At 44.4% G+C, this 16,934-nt stretch overlaps 1 protein-coding gene across 1 annotated transcript in view; it reads right to left on the bottom strand.

The window, feature by feature from the left end:
- Window positions 1-14,435, bottom strand: part of BMERB1 (bMERB domain containing 1) — a 53,171-nt gene extending 38,736 nt beyond the window's left edge. Inside the window, exon 1 of the mRNA XM_065644699.1 lies at window positions 14,236-14,435. Within this exon, the coding sequence (XP_065500771.1) occupies window positions 14,236-14,341 (106 nt within the window). The 5' untranslated portion in view covers window positions 14,342-14,435. The remainder of the gene's footprint in view (window positions 1-14,235) is intronic.
- Window positions 14,436-16,934: the final 2,499 nt, after the last annotated feature.

Below are 16,934 nucleotides of genomic sequence, written 5' to 3'. Positions count from 1 at the left end.
CAATTTCCCCCAGACCACGTTACACGTCACTCTGAAACTAAGCAACCTACTTTCCCTTGCTGTAACTGAAATAGTGGAGTGGCATTTTTCCACCTCTTTCTAGGAGATGTACCACCGTGTATCTCACATCAGTGATTCTCCTACTGACCTAAGCTGATGGAAAAGGGCCCTAATATCCCAGTAGGTTTAAAACCAGAAGCTTCTCCTAATATTCTGTTCTTCTGGTTTCTCTCGGTTCTCTTTCCCCCTGCACGTAGATAAGTAAATAAATATATCTCTGCAGATGACACAAATTAGCTGATCTTGCATTATATTGTTTTAGCACTCAAGTAAGTGCTGCTTGCAGAAAACGCAGCAATTTAGCTCATTTGTTGTGAATAACAAGTCATTACTGCTACTGTCCGGCCTGCCTGAGCCTGATGCAGATTTGTGAGGGCTGGCAGGTGGCTCTGGAGCAGAGCTTGGTTTTTGCTGAGCTGGAGAACAGGGCCAGCAGCCCAGGGGCTCCACATCCAGCTGTGACCTCTGCTTCCTCTGGGCTCAGGGACAAATTGAGGGCTGTGCCAGGGGAACCTGCCTGTTTCAGGGAAGATACAGGCCTCTAATTTGCTGTGCTTTATCCATAAGCAGCTTAGGCCCAAGATTTGAGCAGCTTTGGGATGGAAAGGGAGCTGCTCACTTTTCTTGAACAAACAGCTGTCTCTTATCACAGTCCCGGCTATATCACATATCGCAGCCTTAGAGAAGATTGTCTTAATTATATACCCAGCCTGGGAATATGCCCCATTTAAAATGCTGCTCAGATAAATTCTCAGTACCGAGGTAACAAGTGACCTTATCCCCTCACTCCAGGAAATGAAAGATTATTCTCCTTCTTTTGCAAAAATGAATGTGTGTGATACAAATACTTCATGCAAAGTTGGAGGTGTCTTATATGAGATACCAGCTTTCTTACGAGGGAGGTCTTAAAAAAATTATTAGGTTTTTTTTTCATCTGAGCCCAGAATCTGATCTCAGTACATCTCCACATTACAAAGCTTGAGGTCTAGATCTTTGACATACGCTGAACACACACACATTGCTGGGAAGCAGCCACCACAGAACCAACAGACCAGACTCCTGTGTTCCTTAAGTGGAAATTCCCTATATGAATGAAACATCAGCTCAAAAAGAGCTAGAAACAGGTTTGTCATTCCGTAAAATATTGGGATACCACCAGCATGAAATCTGTTAAAAAATGAATTAAGCTAAATTGCTTCATTTTTTCTTCTTCTTTCCCCTCAGGTAATCTTTCCTATTCAATTCTTTGGCTTTACAATGAGATTTTCCTATTTCATTAGGTGTTTATATCTCCCCCATTGCTATATGAAAACTTCTTGCAACCAGCAAAGAAAATACTATTGACTCTATTCAGGAAGTGTTATCAGATAGACTGAACAGACAAAACACACTATAACCTGTAAGACCATTGTTCAGATATGTTGCTATTAGCAAAGTAGTAACAGATCTTACAGAAGTGTGATTTGAGTAATTTCTACAGGAATAAATAATGAATTTACCTTTTGTTTGCAATTTTAAGTTCTGTTTACAAATTCTCGGTTTTAATGGGAATTTATTTGTACAAAAAGAGGATACGTTTCTTTTAATTATTTCCTTAGAAGTCACTATGCAAAGTTAATCACCTCCTGGATTAAGTGAACCTTTGGTGACGAGCCTCATTTTACTGACCTTCCTTCTGAATTGATTATCTCTGACCTCATTTGTGTTGGTGCAGACTGGGGTATAAACTAATACTCAAGTATTGTTGTAAACAGGTCATGCTCTTCTATTTGCATCTGTTTGCACCATTTTCAGCTCATTTGCAATATCGATTCATTTAGAAAGATCCACATCTCACACCACCCATCTCCTGGGCTGCCCAGTTGTTTCTTCGCCTCACCAGCAAACACGTCTGCTAATACCCTGGTTTTGCCCACAGAACTGGCATTGCTATCCAGTCTTCTTGGAGAGCGTTCAGAAAACTCACCTTGCTGTTTGTAGAAAAGTATTAAAACTGTTTCCAGCGTACTGAGATCATCTGTTCTAATAGATACAGAATGGTTTCTGGCTGGGATATTTTGCCTTTCTACCGCTCCAGAATAAGGAAGTCTGGGGAAATTATTAAAAGGATTTTCTATGAGAACGGCTCCTGTTTCCTGCTCCTTGTATGTTTTACTCCTGTGAAGGGCAGTGGATGGCCTTCTTATAAACATGCAAATTATGTGACTTCCAAGTAACATCTCTTCTCCCTTATGCAGAGTGAATGAAAACACGCTACAAGGACAATGTGTGGTTTGGTGTAAATACCTATAAGTGTGGAGGACTCACAGAAGGAGACAGTCTTTTCTTGCTTGCAATAGTGGTGTGACACCTTCCCAGCATGAAAATAGTTACACGACTCTGTTGTGACTAGCCACATAATTTTAAAACAATGAAATTAAGTGCTATGGTTTTCTTCTCTGTAAGAAATTATTACCAGGGTATTCTATATCCAGACTATTCTAGATAACAGGTAAACACAATAAAGTTTCTTAACAAATACTGAGGAGAAAATTCACATCAGCAATTATGAAATCACTGCAACAAAATAAAACAGGGAAGATGCTTGAAAAAATGCTTTGACTGGCTAAGATTCTTGTTGGAAGAGCTCCCATACATGTTCTTTATTTTTGATCGGGAATTATCCTGCAGTTTAAGCACCCTTGCATTATACCTTTGCTATACAAACACAACTTGGACTACACAAGCTTTAGATGCATTAGGTGTGGTCTGTCCAGTCCTCAAATCACTGCAGTTCTGCATACGCAAACCCTAGAGCAGGAGTGCGGTGGTTTAAGTCATAGTTGTGGGGTTTTTTCTCTTTGAATGAACATACGTAAGAGATGAGGCAAAGAAAGCTGCAGTAAAGAAAGGAGGAATCAAGGAGAGTAGATGAATTAAGCTCAGTCATTCATTGTAGCACACCATGTCTGTAAACCAAATACAAGAACTGAACACAGTGGAAAATGTTGCTGGAGCCAGTACAAGAGCTCTGACACCCGTCTTTATCAGAATCCCATAGCAGTAGATGGAAATAATTCCATAAAATGTAGCCAAGCCTTGAAATAGGCCTTAATATTCCTCTCCTCCTCCAGTTATCATCCTATAATAGCACCACTATTAGTTACATCTCTTTTGAATACTTAGTTCACTTTAGGAATACAGAACTAAACAGGACCAGGTACCTCAGTGCTTCTCACACCACACGCACCAGCCCCTTTGTCCTCTCTCGTGACCTCCACTGCCTCAGAGACATAGAAAAAAAAAAAACAGAAACCAAACTGCAGTAGCTACCTATTTCTAGAGATCTGATTTGTGAGAACAAGGGTTATCTTTTCTAGTATCTCTCTGATTACCTTAAAGCTAGCGCAAAAGAGACAGCAGTTGCTAGTACCTAAAGTACCAGCTCTTGGTTTCTCGTCTTTAATGCCTCCTCACCAGGGGCTGGGGCGTGCAGGACTGACTGCTGCAAATAATATTTTATTTTTCAAAATAAATCTGTGTGAGATGAAAACTTGGTTCACATTCAAATAAATCACGATGCTGACAATATAATTACCATTGGGTTTTTTTGCATATTCCTTTCACCTTTTCCCATCATGTTATGAATTGAAAATACAACCTTATGCACTTTAAACAGGAGTTTGTCCTTCAGAGAATGAGGAGAATATGCAGCTATATGCAGCCTGGTGGGAAAGTTTGCATGGTATATATGATCTAACAGCTATTCCTATGGGAAAATGGACTCCAAATGAGACACAAAAAATGAGGGAAAATTGCTTTTGAATGTCTCACCCCAAAGCCCTCATGGTGAGTTTTATTCAGTGGCACTAGATTAGACCTTTATCTGGAAGAAGCTATTTTAGTGGGGCTCAAGAAGACTGCCACGAGTCAGAAGGCTTGGGAAGGCGTTTTGGTGCCCAGCGCTGCCACAGCCCCATGTGAGATACAGTGGGATGCAGTGAGATACAGTGCTCTCAGAGGCTGCAAATAGACACCAGCACAGTCAGTTACTGCCGGAGGTACCTGCCCTGCTGTGGAAAATCTGGGCATGTGTCCATCAGGAGCAAGACTAGGCTCAAGCTCCACTCCAAGGAAAGCAATTCACACTTCATCAGTTCATCTTATGTGAGGGAGAATTAAAAAGCACTGTTAAGAAACACACATTACTTGTTCCTTTACTTCTGTCATTTTGTTCAGTGGTCAAAGGAAACGGCCTGTGGCTTTCACAGAATCATAGAATCATTTTGGTTGGAAGAGACCCTCAGGATCATCGAGTCCAACCATAACCTAACTCTGGCACTAACCCACGTCCATTTTAGTCCCCACTAGAGTCATATTCTGATCCTGTAATAATAACAAAAAGCTCCCACGTTTAAGTTTCAAATGCTGTAACAGTGCCAGTTACAGCTAATGTTCAGGTTTTTGAAGCTTATTTAGTTTGGTATTTTTTAAAGACACTCTCTGTCTTCATTATTTTTTTTGCTTCAGAAAAAAAAAGTCAACAAAAAAAAAGTCCTGCAAAACCTCTTTAGGAATATATGGCTTTATGGTTTCTCCTATGAGCATCAATTGATGAAGAGCAGCATATGTTACAAATGAAATAATAGTAAATCAGCCACTCACATTTCTAAATTTCACACCTTTACAATACTGTCCTTTGAAACTGTCCAATCACACATCAGAAACCTTGTTTCTTTCTGTCTTTCTCTCCCTGCTCTGTGATGTGATTTTCTGATAACAGTTTTCTAACAGTGCTCTAAACATCTTCCCATCAGCTGGCAGATACTTTTAGGCAGCCTTAAAACCACTGGATAAAAATTATAGACATAGAGGTCCAATCCAGTAAAGGCCAAAGTGATACTGGTATGGAGAATTACTTCAGACAGTAAAGAAACTGATTCACATAACAGATTCCCACTCGGGCAAGTAATTAAATATTGAGAAGATGCTCCTCAAAAGCCAAGAAAAAGGGAGTTTCACATTTCATAGGAGGAAAGACCATCCAGGGGATGGATGCTGCTATTCCTCAGGCTGTGGGCTCACAATGCATTCCCTGCCGGGCAGTGGGGAATCGTACTGGGATCTTGTTCTCCAACGTATGGGGCACCCAGTGCTTCCAGGGAGCCACGAGCAAAAGCTGTGCCCTTCCCTAAAGATTAAATTGCCAGGGTCAATAGAGCCAAAATCCGCTGGTTCTTTCTCAGTGGACACTCAGGTGGAACAGCACAGGGCTCCATCTCTTCAACTCACACAAAATAATGACAGTTGGCAAAGAAATTTGTTTTGCACTTGCCTTATATCTGTGGATATGGAGTCACTCTCTAGAAACCTCTGTTTTCACCAGGTTAATTGCTTTTGCATGCTTAATTTTGATTCAGTTTTCTTTAAATATGCTAATAATTTCTTCCTCACAACTGGCACCGGGCTGACATGAGGCTGTGCTGACTGCGTCCCCAGAGGTCTCAGAAGTGAGGAAGTGCAGGCAGTTTGGCAGAGTCTTTATCTATGTCACCAAGACAAACAGCTAGCTGGCTGTCACCTTCTCTTTGTATGAGAGAAAGGAAGAAATGTAATCGCAGGACGTTTCACACCTTACCGAGACAGAGACAAATGGATCTTCATTTTACTGCCTTTCGAAACTCCATGGCTGTGCCCTTCATTATCACATCCCACAGACTCTGTCTGTGCTACAGACAAGCATCAGCCCGAAGGAAAATGCCTCTGTCTCGAAGTCTGCCAAACGGCAGCGAGTTCAGTGCCCTCGCAGGCACAGCGCCCAGAGGAACCCATATGGGAACCCATGGTGGAAGATGAGCAGAGAGAAGCTATAGGCTGGACAAGGAGAGCAGGGACACAAATGCATAATGGAATTTCTATGTCTTCCTCTTCTCCTGTGAAACAGGACAGTTTGAGCAACAGCCACTTGCCGTAGGGGCTCCATGTATTAGCTAATGATTCACTGCTCAGAGAGAAGAAGATTAAAATGGCAGCACCCCTGCCAGTGCAAACGGTTCCCCAGCGAGCGCATGCTCAGCACTGCTCGCCAGGGCTCTGCAGGACATCAAGGACATGCCCTGTGAGAAGCAAGGGCAGAGTTCAAACTGGCAGGGGCACCACAGATCCCCAGGGGAATCCTGGTGGAACTGACACACCCTGAGATTCCCCCACCGGAGTTTTCTATAGAGAATCAAGGTGAACACGGCTCCAGGAGACAAACACACGGAGCCCAGCTTTGCTTTGATTGAAATCGGGGAGGAAACTTCCATTGATGTCAATAAAATCAGGACTGCGTTTTGTGTTTGTAACTAAGAAAGTGTCAGTCGGGCTTCTCTGTCTCTCCCCATGGAGGTCAGGTCACTGTCTTGCTCATTTGGCTTCAATGCCATTATTCTAAAACTGACTTTGGCCTCATGTGCTGAAAGAGCATTAGTGGTGGAACTGACCGTTGATTCATTTTCTGATTTTGGAGTTCTTCTCTCCAGGAGAACAAAACCATTAAACCACTTTATACTGAGAATCTTTTGTTTCAATTTTATCACTATGTAAAAAAACAAATGTGTCTGTACAAAATCCCTTAAATCTCTAATCAATAAGGGTTTGGGTAGGGGAAAGGCTCAGGGCAATAAAAAAATCCTTAAACACTGCTGATGTTCTTACCATAAAAAATTATCTCTTGCATTTGGAATTGTTTGCAATCATTAGGCTTGTGCAATAAGCCACTCATCTCACTGAAAGTCATTCATCCTCATTAAATGACAAATTCTCTTAAAATTATTTTCTCAAATATTTTGCCCTTTATGAGCTGACAAAATGTTAATAATTAATGATTCATTGCTGATCCTGAAGGGCAACTAACATAATTATCCAAGGGTGCTCCTGCTGATTCCTCAGAGTTTGCCCTCCAAGCATACATTTTTCATCTTTGAATTTTGAATGCATTTTTACTATACCTTTTATGTCAGACAGCAGAATATGTTTCATGGAAATAAATTAGTGTTATTTACTTATTGAGTCTCTGGGACTATTTTACTACATAAGACTTCTATGAAAATGGAACAAATTCAGCTACAGAGGAAAAGCACTCTGGGATTCAGGATTACAGAATGCCAACCTTTTTTGTGCTCAGTAAACCACAAGAAAACTATAAACTCCATGGATGACACACAGTACTTTGCAGCACATGCCCAGTCCTGAATGTAAGTTTTTAATCCTGTTTATAATGCACCCTTGAGACAAACACACACGGACATTCTCACAAGTGGTTACTCTGATGAAAACATGCTATGCAATGAAGGGATCAATTATCAAACATAGTCAAAAAAAAAATCAACACAGACTGAGGCCATCATCCCACAGGCTACCGGCAGCCAGGATGATTTGTGCAGTTCAAAGTATCCTACTTTCCAGGTCTAATGCATTTTTTCTGTAAAATATGTTTAAAGGAAATCGGAAAATTCATGAGCAACAGTCTCAAATGTGACACTTCAGCCTCATCTGTAACTTCTGCAGCAATTATTGGTTGGCACTGGTTTAAACATAAGCACTGCATTACACACTAAGTGATCGTTTCCTGCGTGGTACGCACAGTTGGGCACAGAGATTCTGGAAGCCGTTAACCCTCTGACTGATGAGTACTGCAGCAGAGAGAAACGTCTTTGCTGACATCTGCAAGTCGATGTGCAGCAGTAAGATCCAACGTGGTTCTTGCAAGGTAGCCCCTATCCAAAATTAGCCAGACTCCTGCTACGCTCAGCCCCTTTGGCTTTGACTAGACTGGGGTGGCTTCGGTTGTTGTCTGTGTTTGTAGGACAGGTTGGACTTTATGGGTACAAAGCATTGTCAAGAGACAATTATATTCAGAACCATGGGACAAATTAGGGAGTAAATTAGCTGCAGTGTTTGTTGAGAAACCTTGGACACACATAGTCCATAGCCAGTGAGAAAAGTGAAGGAAGGGCAAAACTCATGAAATATGATAGGGAGACTGTGGGGGCAAGGCTAGAGCATTAACTGATTTTATTTCTGTCACCAGACAGGAAAGTGCATTTCTATGGGGATCTGTGCTACAGAATTCTGTGGACTTGGGAGACCAACAGTTCCTCCCGTTGGTGACCAATATTTTAGCAGGAACACACTGTGAGGCACTGAAATATTTCCAGTTCTCCCTTTGTCCCAGCAGCTGCCTGCAGCACCCAGCTGTGAGAGGAGGAATTGGAAAGATGAGACAACATGTAGACAGTATAAACTGCACTGATCTCACCGTAAATCATTCTCCTGCCTCTTCGTGAAGCAAAACAAATCCAAGATACACCCTTCCTTTATGAGTTACAGGTGGTGCGTGAATGACCCGGTGGAGATTATTAAGTAGGTTCTGTATTTAAGAAATATTTTGCAGAAGAATCAGGATGTAGTATGTATAAAAGTACATAAGCATGGAAAACACTGATAAATTTTATGTGCATTCCGCTAACCAAAATCACCAGTGACTTGTAGAAACATTAAGCTGTGTAGGAGAACAGTAGAGCCATCTTACTCCCATTGAAGCAGGTGAGTTTTCCAACTGCTTTGTAAAAAACAGCCTCAATCCTTTCTAGAAATCCTGATTTTCAGTGTGGTTTCACGGGTCAGACACAGGCTGCTTTTCCTCTTGAACTACAATATAAATATGTTAGAAATAATAATTATGATCACGAAAAAAATCTAGAACTGGCATCGTCCTCTGAATCAGTTGTCTTTGTTAATTACAATATTTTGTCAAATATTTTCTAAAAAGGTGTGGGGTTCACTTTAATGTGTTGTTGTCACATTTTAATTTCTTGGTTACTCTCTTTTCAAAATTGTTTATGCAGCTGTTTTTTGGGTTTGGTTTGTGTTTGTTTTTCATTTTGGTTTGGGGTTTTTTTTGTCTGGTTGGGGTTTTTTTGTTGTTTTCATTTTTTGCATGTGTGGTGTTTTTGTTTTTCAAATGGAGACATGGAAAGAATATTAATTCCATTCTCTATTGGAAGCCTGTCTTCAGATCTTCATAGAGCCAGCAGACTTGCTGCTCAATAAAAGGAAATACAATTGTGTATATCCTTCAGTTAGCTTCTTTCCACCACCTTGTCTGTTTTATCACCTGTAACAGATACAATCAACAATTCAGGGGAATTTACAGTAACATAGGGACATCACTGTGAAAGAACAGCAGTGGTAGCTGGGCTATGTACATTCTGGTTGTGCCTGTGAAACATCTTTTTTTTTTTTTTTGCTTTTTGCTTTTGTTTTGTTGTTTTTCTTTTATTAAATGGGAGTGGAGGGATGATGAGCCTGGGGGGACAGTATCAGGAGAGCAGCGTCACAGCGCATTCCTGGCTGACCAGAGGGCTGTTACAGTAATGGAGAGTTTTTATGCAAAGCACTGAATTGGGTTTGTGGATGTTTGTGCAATATGTGGTGTATTATGGAAGAAGGCCTAAAGGTGTGTGTTTGAATATTGAACTACCAGATGATATAAACAGCTATAATTGATGGAGGTTTGGACGTAACCGTGGGTGGTGCGGAGTAAACTTCAGCCCGAACTCGCAAGGCTTCCCTCATGCGGAGAACTCCTGAACTCCCAGCATCGCTCTGTGGTCCTGACCGGGCAGCCCTGCGCACCACTGCAACTTTCTAACCACATTTCCTTCCCTGTCTCCTGAGACAACACAAGTCTTGCTTCCCTCTCATGAAGCAATACAGGAGGAAGAATGAGGACATTCCGCTGTAGCCCCTACCAAGTACCAGGGCTGCGTCCGCCTTTGTTAGAGGCCAAAGAAGTTTGTTTTTCTACAGCCACTTGGGACCAATCCAGCAGGAATACACAGGAGGGCACTGAAGTTTCACAGGAACCAAAATACTCTCCACTCTGTCTGTAGTAGATATATTAAACCTCAAAAATTTGTAAAAATTCAAGAACAGATTACCTACTTTTTTACTAATACCTACATGCATACGATTAGAACAAACCCATCCGATCTCCAGTGACTAGAATGAGACAGATGTCACAGGATGTCACAAAGCCTGTGCAGGCTTTGCTGTGCAAGACAAATGTGTCTCCCTGATTTTTTAATATTGCAACAGACATTTTTCAAGTTATTATAGAATGTTTTTAAGCAAACTTAAAACATCATGAGCTAGATCCTGTTCTAAGATGCAGCCATTCCGTCCTGTTAATGAAATCAGGCCTTAAGGTGACACAAGCAGTTCCCAGTAGATCAGATAAAGCAAGTGCCCATAACCAGGGTATAAATGGCTTTTCTTCACTTGCTCACCAAAGAGGAAAAGATGACCTGGCTACAGAACCACTATCTATGTTATTGCAATCTGTTGTCATTTTCTTTGTAGCTTTTCAAGCTTCTGCAAGCTGAAAGACCATCTCTCTGCACAACAGCGCTTCTAAACCAAACTGGTCTTGAACTAAAAATGTTCCATACAGATAAAAGCCATCCACCTTCCCATGCTGCCAAGAAATGCAAATGGAAAATATTAAATAGCACATATTTTCAGTGTTTGAACCACTTTCGGTGCTCAACAGCGAAGCATATAAATACATACAAGAGACTCTTTCCGGCTAACAAGTTTAGAAAGGTTTTCAAGATAAACTAACTGAATATGATGAAATAAGCTCTCACATGTGTCAGCCCAGGATCCCTGGGAACCTGGGAATGATACCATCCTTCTGCTGTTGGAACAAACCAGAGCAAGCTCTCAACTAGACCAAATGACCCCTCTGGTGCTGTTCTGGCATTCACCATCTCACAGCACCTCGCCTGGACATAACCTGTGATACAACATTCACGGCAGGAAGGGCGAGCAGGTAAAGCTGCCCACGAAGGCTTCATGCTGCTACCGAGTCTCGTGTTGGGGATCTCCAGTCTCCTCTTTGGTGCTGGTATGTAATAGAGCCCCTTTCCCCAAACCTCCACTTCATACACTGAATCACATAAAAAAATATCCCTTCCAGTTTTCTGGCATTTCTGCTTCCTTATACTGACTGAAGCTGACGCATTCACCATGAATTTTGAATTTGGTTCCAGACCTCATACAAACTGAAAGAGGAAGGAAAAGAACAGCAGAAATGTATCATCTGAGAAGTGTGACGTTCAAAAGGACGGTGAAAAACTGCTTTGTCTCTTTGTGGCTATTTCCCTGGCGTGGCACGCAGGGATTTAATCAGGGCATTAGGAGTCCCTGCTGGCAGCAAGACAGATGAATCTAAATGAAGCTGTGCAGTCGGTAATGAGGACTGACCAAAATGCTTGAGTGCTCTGTTTCAGAGCAAGCTCCCCAAGACTGTATTGTAAAGATCATTCACTGAGAAGGCTGTAACCACATTGCTGTTATACAAGCCCAACAATTTATAAGCCTGACTGTGTTTAACATGCATGTACTAGAAAATGCAGGAGTTGTTCTGTACATGGTAAACCATCATTTTTTATGTTCTGTACTCCTTGGAAAGCCTCTCCTGCGTATGAAGATAAAGGCTTCAGTGTCTTGTTAAAGAGACACCTTTAAACAATCTGCTTCATGTTTTGCACGCAAACTCACTGGAGATCATTACACCCTCAGGTTGTTGGGCATCAGATCCTCAACTGCTGTGAACCAGCCTAACTCCATTGATCATCTGGCTGAGAGAGGCCATTGTAGAACAGAAATGTGTATGATGCTACAATTCCTCACTATGAAGTAACTCACCTTCGGTTATAGCCAATAACCAGCAATGCTTTCTGTACCACAGAGAGAGAAGTTAGCACTAGCTCCTTTTCCATTTAACCAACTAAACAGAAGCTACCCAACTTCCATGACATTCTTTCTGTAATGGACATCATCAGGATGGACATTCTGTTGTGATATGACAACATCCACATCAAAAGGCCCTGACCAGGAAACGACATTCGGTCACGCAGAGTGTTGTACAGATACACGAGTTCCACCTCCTGATTTAAGACACAACAAATCACCAGAGTAAAAAGGGCAGATGCATATTGCAGCATGAGTCTTCTGCTTTTGTTAATACTATTACTTAGCATTTCATATTTAAAACAATACGCAAATACCAAAGGGGAGTTGTTGACATTAGTAAAAAAGGGGATGATGCTTTTTCAGCTTCTTCCCAGACCTTCTGGAGACTACTGTCATTATGCCAAGCAATTTAGGACCTGTGCTGTAAAGGAATTTTAAAGCAAATAGTAAAATCTATTTATTTTTAATCAAAGCAAAAGTGTGACCGGAAGTCAATGTTAGTATTAAAATAGGAAAGATATGCAGGGATCATCTAAAACAGCTACCATAAATAGCATTTTCTACAGTATTTTGACAAAATTGGAGCCTATGAACAAACAGATCAATTATTAAAATGGCGAAGTCTTAATATAATAACTTTCTACTTTTCAAAGGACAGACCATGGCATCTAGATTACTTCCTATTCTATATCTAAATTGTTATACACAGAGAAATGTTCTCATTAAGCAGAATCTAGTGTGTAAAAGGGCAGCTCGGCAGCAGTGCCAGGGTGCAGACACCTGGACACTTGGCTCTAGTCCTGCCAACAGCCCATTCTTGTCCCTGGTCAAGCTGTGATTTGGGTGGAAGCTCAATGCCAAGCACAGATTTTTGAGCAGATCGGGTCTCCCACTCAGCCCCCTGCCAAACACATGATCTTTTGCCCAAAGCTTGCAAGACGCAATCTTTCTGTCACTTCGAGCTACCAGTTATTATTATAAGTGCTGCAGTGCACTCAGTTCCTGAGTCTGGAACAAACCCAGCCCTATTTATCAGAACAAGAAAAGGATACATTTGTATCACACCAGAGAACCTGCAAAACTGTTGCATGTGTCTGAGTCAACCAACTCAGTCAACAGCGATCACAGTCTTCAATTCCATTTTAGAAAGTGTGGAGTTACTCAGTCCTGAACCCCTGCCAGGCACTGCAACAAAACCAACGCTGTGACTGAAGCACCCGAACGGGAGTTACACCCCTGCCATCAGCACAGGGCAGACAATAACAGATACATGAAAAACTGAAGCCAGGGGCGAGGTATGATCCCAGAACACAGCAGTATCTGGAAAGTCTAAAGACAGCAAAAGCGCTGGCTAAAATCTGCTACCAGCCATGGGATGTCACAGGCATCCAGGTGAGACTTCAGGATGCACATCAAAAGCCGGATGGTGAATCAAGAAGATCAGCAACCCCAGTCTCAGCCAAGACGAAGGTGTCACAACAGATACACACAAAGCTTTTTTCCTGTGGCCTAATCAAACACTTGATGAAACTTAGAAAATATTTTTCTTTATACTAGTACGGAGCTTTTTGCGACAGTATTTTCAAGATTTCTTGCCTCAGTGGTTACCTGGAAAATTAGAAGGGGTTTACAGGCTTATTAGGTTGTAAAGACCATAGTTCTGCCAATAAAAGAATAGTAACTGAGGTCTTAGAGAACACAGGGTATAGCTTGGATAACCTGAACTGGCAACTACTTATCTTTTTAACTACTCTTTCCATCGGCACTTTGGAAAGGTTATGTCAATAGTTGCTTTCTTGAAAATTATGCATTCAAGAAAGCTCTTCCACTACAGAGCGTTTGTTGAGCTGATCAATACAGTGCAACCACTGAAGAAGTGAACAAAGTGCCATATTCGTGCATCCTCTGCCTGAGATCCAAGCAGGAATGACAGGGCTGTCATCTGTGCCGTTCTAATGTGAAACGCATTCCAAGCTACCGAGATTTACGAAAAGCTATATATTCAGTCCGACCTAATGAACACCGAGGGAGAGTTAACGTCCCAGCCGTCCCTCCTCGGCCGCCCTCTCAGCGCTTCGCGGAGCGGAGCGAGCGAGCGAACCCCCTCGCAAGGAACCGCCGAGGCGGCCGGAGCTGCAGCGGCGGCTCCAGCCCTGCGCTGCCGGTCCCTGCCAGCGAGAGCCCGGTTGTCTCGGGCACGGCCTCAGAGGGCAAATTGGTCACACAAACCTTCATCCCCGAGCAGCACACGGCAGCTTCCCCCTGCGAACGGGAGCGCCCGGCGAGCGCTGGCCGGGAGGACCGGAGCGCACCGACCCGCCCCGCTCCGCCGCAGCCGGTACCCCCGGGGCGGCCTGGGCAGCCGGACCCGCACCCGCGCCCCCCACTCACTTCTCCCCAGCGCCTCCGCCTTCCACTCCGTCTCCTCCACTGCCCCGTAGCGCCTCATGGGTCTCTCAGCCTCCGCGCTGGCCGAGATGGACCTTCTGAGCTCCATGGGCGGGCCGGCCGGCGCGGGGCTCCGCACCTCACACCATCGCAGCGCGGCCGCGGAGACGGCGCGGGGCTCAGCGCTCCTGTGCGCGGAGCGGGGCCCGCGGGCGGCGGGGGGCGGAAGGGGCGCTGCGCACATGCTCAGTGCGGGGCTGGGGCGGGGGGAGGCAGGGACACAATGCGAGCGGTCGCCCCGCGGGGGCCGGCACCGGCACATGCTGCGCGCCGCCCTGCCCGCCCTCCCCTCCCGCTGCGTCGGGGCCTGACCCCTGCGAGGATACGGCCGAGCAGCGCGGAGCTCATCGCTGGGTGGGTTTGTCTCTGCCCATCCCCGCACCCGCGGTGTGCGCTCCCCTTGCACAGCCGGAGCCACTCGGGCAAGCCGGAGTTAGTAAATCGCTCACTGCCAGGGCATGGCAGGATTGGCCGTCTGTGCCTACTGCGGCACTGAGCACAGCTCCTGGCCAGAGCAGCTGTCAGGCTCTGTCCAGCCTTGTCGGGCTTTGTCAGCCTCTGCCAGTCTCTGTCGGGCCTTTCTGGGCTCTGTTGGGCCCTGTCAGGCCTTGTCGAGGCCTGTTGGGCTCTGTCGTGCTCTGTCGGGCCCTGTCGGGCTCTATCAGACCCTGTCGAGCTCTGTCAGGCTTTGTAGGGTTCTGTCGGGCCTTCTCGGGCTCTGTCAAGCCCCGTGGCACCTTCTCGGGCTCTGTTGAGCCGTCTCGGGCTTTGTCGGGCCCTGTCAGGCTCTGCCGGGTTCTGTCAAGCTCTGTTGGGCTTTGTTGGGCTTTGTCGGGCTCCGTCGGACTCCCTCAGGCTTTGTTGGGTTCTGTCAGGCTCAGTCGGGCCACGTCAGGCCCTGTCGGGCCTTGTTGGGCTCTGTTGGCTCTTTCGGTCCCTGTCATCTCTGTCAGGCCCTGTCGGGCTCTGTCAAGCTCTGTTGGGCTTTGTCGGGCCCTGTCAGGCTTTCTCAGGCTTTCTTGGGATCTGTTGTGCCCTGTCAGGCTTTGTCGGACTCTGTTTTGTGGCTAACATGAGTCAGCTTTGACCAAAACAATTTTGGTAAGAAGAGAAACCTTTTATGAACTGTTTATATAATTGTAAATATTTTTTAAAATAAGTTGTTTGGCAATACAAAAACTAAGTTTTAACCTTAAAAAATAGGTTTTCTGGTAACCTTTTGGCTACTTAAGATTTCCATTTGTTTCATGGATGAGAATGTAGGAAAGACCTGCTGACCAGGAGAGAGGAAAAAAAAACCCACAACTTTTTTTGTTATAATGACTTCCTGCCGTCCAACTTCACATTTCTGGTTGTGGAGAATCTCTGCTGAGCTCCCCCAGCCTTCAGCATCACACACGGGGATGCATAGGGGCCAGAAATCAGCTGGTTTGGGGCCAGAAACTGAGACAAAGTTTCTGTTCCTGGGCTTAAAAACAGGCTCATGCAGCTGATTTGGGGCTCAGAAACAGATTGAGTTGTGTGGCTTTGGGCTCAGAAATAGAAGTCAAATCCTGCATTTTTGGGACTGGAGAACAGGCTCAGCAGCTGGGGTTTGGGCTCAGAAATGGACACTAAGTGGAGCTGGTTTGGGGGCCAAAAGCAGAAGCTTACACTGCTTAGAATAGTTGTTAACTAATTAATCATACAAACTCAGTAATATTTATACAACATAAAACTATGATGTTTAATCCCAATACTCAGTTTTTCACAGCAATTGGTTTACAACCTTGTCAAACGGCCAGACTGTTGAAAACAGCTGGAGCTTGTCAGAAGAATTATAGAATCATTTTGGCTGGAAGAGACCCTCTAGATCATCAAGTCCAACCACAACCCACCCCTGGCACTTCCCCATGTCCCTGAGAACCTCATCTCCGTCTGTCCAACCCCTCCAGGGATGGTGACTCCAGCACTGTCCTGGGCAGCCTGTTCCAATGCCCGACAGCCCTTTCCAGGAAGAAATTGTTCCCCAGATCCAACATCAACCTCCCCTGGCGCAACTTGAGGCCGTTTCCTCTGGTCCTGGCGCTTGTTCCTGCGGAGCAGAGCCCGACCCCCCCTGGCTCCAAGCTTCTTTCAGGCAGGTCAGAGATCAGAAGGTCTCCCCTCAGCTCCTGTTCTCCAGCTGAACCCCCAGCTCCCTCAGCCGCTCCCATCACACTTGTGCTCCAGCCCCTTCCCCAGCTCCGTTCCCTTCTCTGAACCCTGAGGGTGCACTTGATCCCCTCATCCAGATCACTGATAAAGAGAATAAACAGAACTGGCTCCAGTACTGAGCCCTGGGGAACACCACTTGTGACCAGCCGCCAACTGGATTTGGCTGTGTTCCCCACAACTCTTTGGGCCCAGCCCTCCAGCCAGTTCTTTATCCATTGCAGATACACCATCCAGGCCATGAGCTGCAGCTTCTCCAGGAGAATGCTGTAGGATACTGTGTAAAAGGCTTTGCTGAAGTCTAAGTAATTCTTTAATAAAGGTAGTTTAAGTAATTCTTTAATAAAGGTAGTTGAGAAGTCCCTTGGAAAGCAAAAAGAAGGAAAGAGGAAAAGCTTGAATCTGAACATTTTCCTCTGTGATTACTGTGATTTAATTCGTTTTCCAGT

The sequence above is a fragment of the Caloenas nicobarica genome, chromosome 14, assembly GCF_036013445.1.
Source record: "Caloenas nicobarica isolate bCalNic1 chromosome 14, bCalNic1.hap1, whole genome shotgun sequence".
In the NCBI taxonomy this organism is placed as follows: domain Eukaryota; kingdom Metazoa; phylum Chordata; class Aves; order Columbiformes; family Columbidae; genus Caloenas; species Caloenas nicobarica.
The sequence above is the reverse complement of the archived record's forward strand: the minus strand, read 5'-3'. Positions and strand labels throughout refer to the sequence as shown.